Source organism: Anoplophora glabripennis, unplaced genomic scaffold (genome assembly GCF_000390285.2).
Source record: "Anoplophora glabripennis isolate ALB-LARVAE unplaced genomic scaffold, Agla_2.0 scaffold20, whole genome shotgun sequence".
NCBI classification, from domain to species: Eukaryota; Metazoa; Arthropoda; class Insecta; order Coleoptera; family Cerambycidae; genus Anoplophora; species Anoplophora glabripennis.
In genome coordinates this window covers 598,342-606,244 of record NW_019416362.1, presented here as the reverse complement: position 1 = coordinate 606,244, position 7,903 = coordinate 598,342, and the positions used below count along the sequence as shown (strand labels likewise).

Genomic DNA, 7,903 nt, shown 5'->3' with positions numbered 1-7,903 from the left:
CAGCGTAACCTTGAAGGAATGTTCAAATGTTACCATAAATATTAAATATTAGTTTCTTTTGTTAATGCGTTAGCAATTTTCTTAATAAAAACGAGTTAAATTAAAAGTTGTATTTAATTTATTTTGTTAATGCGTTGGCAATTTTAGTAATAAAAACGATTTAAATTAAAAATTGATTTTTGTTCTCTGTTTGCAGTCGTATAAAAAGTATCGTAAAAAACTCGTTTGAAAACCTCTTTGCACACTCGCTCGACTTGTGGACCTCGCCTTCGGCTCGGTCCACCAATATATCTCGCTCGTGTGCAAAGAGTCGTTTTCAAACCTTGTTATTTAATATACTATTCTGCATTCACGCAAAATCCTTCTTCTATAATTGTAAATTTTGTTGAAATGCCCGTCGTGGTGTCAGGTATTGAAACAAGTAGGTCTGCCAACGTTCTGTCACTAATTTTCAAATTTGTCAATTTGCAGTATCGACAGGCACCAGAAAATTATTCAAAGTTGACTATATACCTAACAAGATGTAAAAGGTAAAGATATATTACCTTAATCATTAAATACTCTTTATCGGAAGCCCCAGTCAAAAATTCTTCAACATGTGCTCTTTTCAATACTGCAGCTTTTTTTGCTTTGTATCTTCTCGATTTACTCTTCAAATAAGCAGTAGGCTTGTTATATTTTCCAATATCAATTATTGTAGACCTTTATAGTAGCCTTCAACATCGAATACTTCGTCCACATAGAAGAAATTACATATTTTTTCTTCAAATTTAAAAAATACGATAGCATGACTTCTTCATTTATTGTCGTTACTCACCGCATTTCTCTGCGTTCATTAAATTCGGCGAACACTTTTTCGTAGTATTCCCTGGATTTCGCAGGCAATAAATGGAAAATTGCTTCTTGAGCTTCTTTAAAAAAACAGCCAGATGTACACAATTACTTTCTTGCATTTTTACCAATTCAGATAGAACTATTTATTAAATAATTGATAATAAACAACGTACCATAGCAACCAGTAAGTATAATAAAACCTAGCACGTTTCATTGAGTCTAGTACTCAAGAAATATCAAGTTGTGCGAATATTTTTTTTATAAAATTCCAATAATTCTGCCTCCACAAATATAATTGTAATGTGATTATGGATAAACCGTTATATTGCATTCGTATTTTAATTGCCATTTATCCACTTAAGAATATTAATCGCTCGAACTATGTTCTCGCGTTTAAATATTCTTATGTGGATAAAATACAATAAATATTATGACTTTCGATATTTTGGCGGATGCGCACCCCACAAATTAAAGAAATCATTGCATTTTTTTCTCACTCCTATATTTTATTTGGCACTTTATTTTATTAAGATATGGCGTTTGATAAACGAAATAAAATATTATGAGATAGGATTGAAATTGTTCTGAGAAAAAATTAAAAAAATCATTGGATTGTAACATCCTTATAAGAGAGTCCGTTTCTGTAATTAACAGCAAAGATGTTCTGGATGTTTTATTTTTAGAAATTCTTTTTTATTATACCTGAACATTCCTTTCGTTTTAATTAGCTTTAGGGTTAATTATTTTTAATTGCGTGTTGCACCAGAAGGTCTTATACACCCAGGAATGATCATTAAAATAATTAAACGTCTTGTAAAGTTTGAAGGCTTAAGAATAGGTCGAAAAGTCTGAATTTGAGGCACACGTTTATATAAAACTCCTTTTGAAGTATGATATAAGAAAGTATTAATTATTTTTTCTTACCTCTTCGTTTAATAGGGCTCCTGAGTAACAATAAAGGAATTGCTCCATAAGGATGGCCACAGTGAAGCTTGAAGTTGAAAAAAATGGTATGGTTAATGGTACAGCCTAGAAGAAAGCATCAATTTTAATTATTTAGCCCTTAGCCGTTTCAATTTTTGCTGCTACACTTTAACTCACTAACTTTTCCGAGGGACAAGTTATCTATTACAATATCTGTAGTGATACAAAACCGAAAAAAATCATAAATCTTATTTTTTATCCATAAAGTTTGGATTAGCGGAATAAAAAGTATAAGAACCATAATAACCATTAGCCGAGTGTATGTGCAATAATAGGAAATTACAACTTACCACTGACAAATGAAGACAACAAATGCATATTATTATTACACTAGATAATAACTGGCTAAATACAACTACAGTGTAGGTCCTTTCTAAATCCTGCACAAATCTGAAATTAAACAGAATTACAGAATTTTCAAGAAAGAATTAAAAAAACATAAAATGTCTAACTTTTTCTTCTATACCTTGAATGCAATGGGGGTCTAATCCAGACAGCATCTGTTTCAAAAAGTCCATATTTGGGTAAACCGTATATCCACGGAGATTTTTGGCTTTTTGGTTTTCAAATATCACTAGAAATCAAAATTTTTCTATGCGCATAAAAAAAACCGAGGGCTTAACTTTTGGCGGCACAATATGTTAAAAAAATTCGAAAAATGTCATATTTTTCTTCCTATTTAATTATGTATCTTTTCAAGATTTCATTTTAGGCGAAAATGGAAGAGGAAAAAAATGTTTATAATAAATTTTTTTACAAAATATGACCAGTTACAAATCGAATGAATCATGATTATTATTGTAAAAATCGAAAAAATCGCCAAATATGGGGCTAAAAAATATTACTTTTTAGAGAATCTTTTAAATTGGGTTGGGAGAATCATCTCACCAAATTTCATCAAAATCGGTTTAATAGATTTTGCATAATAATTTTGCAATCCAAATTTTGAAAAAATATTTGCAAATTTTCCAAATTTTGCAAAGCAAAAACCAAGGCCCTTAGATGCTTGAAAATTTAATCACATATAGAAGGTCTCTCAAGCTTTCAAACGCTTTTTGAAAAATTCGAATCCCTCAATTAGGAGAGCTCTGGCGCTTCTTTAAACATTGGTCGAATTTTTGTACTTAGGTATAAACAATTAGGATAACTTTCTTTTTTTATTATTTTTTTTTGTGATTAAAGTATAATTCAAATATTATTTATTGTTTAAAATATAAGCAAATGAGAAATTAACTCATTGTATTACTAATTTTCGATATATTTTGAAAATAATTGTTGTTTAAACAATTTTAGAATATTTAAATAAATTTGTTTTTGATCTTTGNATGTGCAATAATAGGAAATTACAACTTACCACTGACAAATGAAGACAACAAATGCATATTATTATAACACTAGATAATAACTGGCTAAATACAACTACAGTGTAGGTCCTTTCTAAATCCTGCACAAATCTGAAATTAAACAGAATTACAGAATGCCTTAGATGCTTGATGAATTTAATCACATATAGAAGGGCTCTCAAGCTTTCAAACGCTTTTTAAAAAATTCGAATCCGTCAATTAGGAGAGCTCTGGCGCTTCTTTAAACAATCCTTTTTTTAATATTATTTTTTTGTGATCAAAGTATAATTCAAATATTATTTATTGTTTAAAATATAAGCAAATGAGAAATTAAATCATTGTACTTGTTACTAATTTTCGATATATTTTGAAAATAATTGTTGTTTAAACAATTTTAGAATATTTAAATAAATTTGTTTTTGATCTTTGATAAACATTATATAAGTTTATGCACCTACCTTTGATACAATAAAAAAATAACGTTGATAATTAAAGGAAGTTTAAAGATCAATAATTTATTAACGATTTTCTTGAATTTCTCGCTTGCATAAATAAGTTTAAACACGTTTTAAAGTAGGTTGCCAATGAAGAAAAGTATTGCAAACTTATACCTAGTCGGAATACCAAAGGTATTTTTTGAAAAATTAGCCCGGATGTCCCAGTACATTTAGTGTAATTGACGGTTAACTTTGTTTGGCTATAACTACGTAATTAATTGACCAATCGATCTGTTTTTTTTTTAAAGAAGCGTCTTTCCAATAACTTTTAAAACCTGCTTTAAAAAATTTGATTTGATTGAATATTCACAAAGTTTTTCTAACTGTTTATAAGTATAATGTTTAAACAATCGCCAAAACTCTCCTAATTGACGGATTCGAATTTTTCAAAAAGCGTTTGAAAGCTTGAGAGCCCTTCTATAAGTGATTCAATTTTCAAGTATCTAAGGGCCTTGATTTTTGCTGTACAAAATTTTGAAAATTTGCAATTTTTTTTTCAAAATCTGGATTGCAAAATTATTATGCAAAATATATCTAACCGATTTTGATGATATTTGGTGTCATGATTCTACATAATCTGAGGTTTTCTTGAGCCAAGTATGAAAGTCCCAACCCAATTTAAAGACATCAAAAAGATTCCCTAAAAAGTAATGTTTTTATGTAATAATAATCATGATTCATTCGATTTGTAGCTAGTCATATTTTCTAAAAAATTTAATTACAAACATTTTTTCCTTTTCCATTTTCGCCTAAAATCAACTCTTGAAAAGATACATAATTAAATAGGATGAAAAATATTACATTTTTCGTATTTTTGTAACATATTGTGCCGCCAAAAGTTAAGCCCACGTTTTTCTTTATGCGCATAGAAAAATTTTCATTTCTAGTGATATTTGAAAGCCAAAAAGCCAAAAATCTCCGTCGATATACGATTCACCCAAACCAAAACAGATACCGTCTAGTCTAGTCATATTTTTGCGAAGGCTATCTTTGACCTTAAGAAACACTTAATTTATTTATTTCAAATTCCAACATTTTTTTTAATCTCTTTTAAATAATTTTCAAACCCCGCCGATTCACAAGCTAGTGTGACCTCAAACAACGACGCACCTTAGTCTCATCGCATGGGCAATTGGGATCTGAGCTGTGCATTGTTGTCAAATCTCATTATTTAAATTTGTTATTAAAAAGCAAACAAGCAAAAATCAATAATGACCAATGAAATACACCAAAATAAGTAAATAATCCGGTTGCTCACCCGATTTTTACAGCAACACATTAATTATATTATCTTCCTTTCTTGCACGGCGATGTCTTCTTATGAAAACGCCTTGTTATGAAAACAATACTCTTTAGAAATACTCATATATTTGGAATTAATAAAAAAATGAAACATTGTAGTTATCAAAAAAATAGTTCTTTAAAATGAGTCTTGAAATTCTTGAAATCTATTAAGGCAATTAGAAGTCATGACAATTTAAAAATTTCAATATGTCGTCCTTCATACTGGCTTTGCTATGGTAACAACAAAAAAAGTTCAAATAGAACTTATGAAGAGTTTAACAGTGTATCTAAATAGTGTATTTTCAACTTAGGTTATATAAGCGATTAAGTTAAGTTAAGTTAAAAACTTGAAAATATTTTAAACCATTTCTTTTGGCCGTATTTGTTAGATTTTTACCCCATAATCATAGCACGTCTAGTTTTCTATGCTCAGCCGGTCGGTACCGTTAGTGGATCGCCCTGTATATTACTTACTCATAAATAGCATCATAATGGTCTATACAGTCACATATTTTCTTATAGATGACTTTGTTCTTCAACTGTTCCCTTTCCTCGGTGCTTAGTGATTTGCCTTCCTTCGAAATTTGGTCTTCTATTCTCCGATCGAGGTGTAAGAGGGTGTCTTTAAGCACCCTGATTTGACAGGCAGCGTGGTATATTAACGAAGCTACCATGGTGTCTAAGACTGCATTGTCCACCCCTCCGTTCATTGTACCTATGAAGAAAAAAATAAAGAAATGGTAGTGACTGATGTTTAACAAAAATAAATCATCGAAGACTGTCTAACAGTTAATGTACAGGGTAATTCACGTAATATTCTACCCCCTTATCTTATTGATCTTTCTATTTAGGAGAGAATGGTAAAATTTGTAGATTTTGCTGTTTATAATATGTAAACCAAATTTTTATTTTTTTTAATGGGACACCATGTATAATTGTCGCTTATTGGAATCTTTCAAAAACTTTCAGAACTTTCAGAGTTACTTCTGAGGGAAATAGTCCAGTATACGGTAAAAATAGGGTATTACCTCCTAATTATTGACACACGCACTTAAATCTTGTTTAGTTTTTGAGTTATTTCGAAAAAAAGGAAATTTTGTTTTCATTATTTCAAGTTTTTTTTTTAAATTTAGGCATTCTAAACCGGTCAAACTTGCAGAGCCTATTATTAGTACTTAAATAAAGTCAACTATACATGGATTACGCTTAGTTTCTATTTTTATGGTTCAGCCCTATGGCTGAACCATAAAAATATCTATATCAACCAAAATCTATATTTTATTGTTGATTTTTTCTCCGAAAAAATGAAATGATCATTTTATTTTCATCATAACTTCGCGAGTTTTTGAGCTACGAAATTTTTTTCAATAAGCATTTTAAAGGTCTTTCCAAGCACTTTAAAAAAGGTTATATTAATTTTCTTGGAAAAATTAGTTCTTTCGCCATTATTTTACGGTAAAAGGTTCGATTTTACTTTCCGAAAAATAAACAATCACCTTTAGGGAGTGATAGCTCGGTTATTATTACATCTACGACAATCAACAAAGAACGGTTATTTCAAAAGCTTTATTTTCGCTTTATATGGGTTTTTCGATAAAACGCAAGCTTTTCGAATTATTTATTAAAAATGGTTAAAAAATATTCACTTTTCAGATGAAAAGTCAACAGTTTCAATCGCAAATAACTCGGAAAATATTAATTTGTGGAAAAAACGTTATAGATAATTTTTTGCTTAGAATTCATCCCTCTATTGATTTTTGCGATTAAAATGGGTGACTTCACAGCCACCCTCGAGAAGGGGCGGCATCAGCACTATGTAACTTTTATTTCTTGAGCAATTTTCTACTTACTGTTAAAATTTCACGTCAATCGGTGCATGTCTCAAGAATTCGGACCTAAAAAGTGTCATATACTGAGCTAAAAGAGCGATATGTCTCTCGAAACGTCAAAAAACCTAAACCGACGACGTGGCAACTAACCCGGAAATTGTTCTACCAACATATTTTTATATTATATTAAATTTAAAATAAAAATTTACTTATTTTTCACAACTCCTGTCTGCTTTAATAAAATAGTTTAAAATCTCGTCTTATTTGCGAAATGTGATGATATTTCAGTCTTCACAATTTAATGTTAGTGCTATCAAGCTTGAAGTGAAAAAAATTGATAATGCTTACACAGAAACACGAACAAGTACAGAAACAGGTAAACCGCTGTATTCTGGAAGGGATCAAAGGGCAGCCAAACCTCAAAAGGAAATCTCCTGTCGTTGTACATCAGCGGCAAAGAGGCCCATGTCATAACAGCACACGTGCATGTCGTCGAAAATATCAACAGAACATATTTGATGTTCCTCACGGCTTCCGAAAGGATATGATCTTGTTCCGGCAACTGACTGTTAAATATTTTCTTGTTCAAGGCGAACACAGTCCTCCTGGTACCCTCCGGGTTGATCTTGCAGGGCAGCAACTTCACGATCATGGCGTTTAATTCTACTATCATGAAGCCTTTCTGGCTGATGGCCGCGATGTCATGATCTTCGCTTACGATTATGGCCACCAACGCCAAAATCGGCGTTATAACGGTGAATGCTATGTAGAAGAAGAAGGCGTATGGTTTGTAGAGTTTTGGAAAGGAATCATAAGGGTATAAGCCGAAGATTTTAAGTATCAGTAGGTGATACTTGAAGGAACTTTGCACTAGGTCTCTCGGAGGCATTTTGTGATTGATACTAACGATGTGAATGGGGGAAAAGTTCCTTTTAGAGACACTGTTACATAGAATTATTAATGTTTTCGATCAGGGAAGTACTTGAGAATATTTTGTAATAATTTGTTAAGTGGATGCTAAGAACATGATGATCTTCGAGAAATATCACGTGTTCAGTTGAGATTTTTGTTTTTGAAGTTGTACAATAGTTAGCTGATAAGACACCTCAAAAAAATGGATGAATAATTAGTA

General features: G+C 30.9%; 1 protein-coding gene across 1 annotated transcript in view; it reads right to left on the bottom strand.

Annotated features, from left to right (window-relative positions):
* The window catches only part of LOC108907332 (odorant receptor Or1-like), a 9,750-nt gene extending 2,090 nt beyond the window's left edge, over positions 1-7,660 (bottom strand). Inside the window, exons 1-4 of the mRNA XM_023454266.1 lie at positions 7,120-7,660; positions 5,417-5,657; positions 3,173-3,272; positions 1,759-1,863 (exon numbers count right to left, since the gene is read on the bottom strand). Coding sequence (XP_023310034.1) covers positions 1,759-1,863; positions 3,173-3,272; positions 5,417-5,657; positions 7,120-7,660 — 987 coding nt within the window. The remainder of the gene's footprint in view (positions 1-1,758; positions 1,864-3,172; positions 3,273-5,416; positions 5,658-7,119) is intronic.
* Between the last annotated feature and the right edge of the window lie 243 nt (positions 7,661-7,903).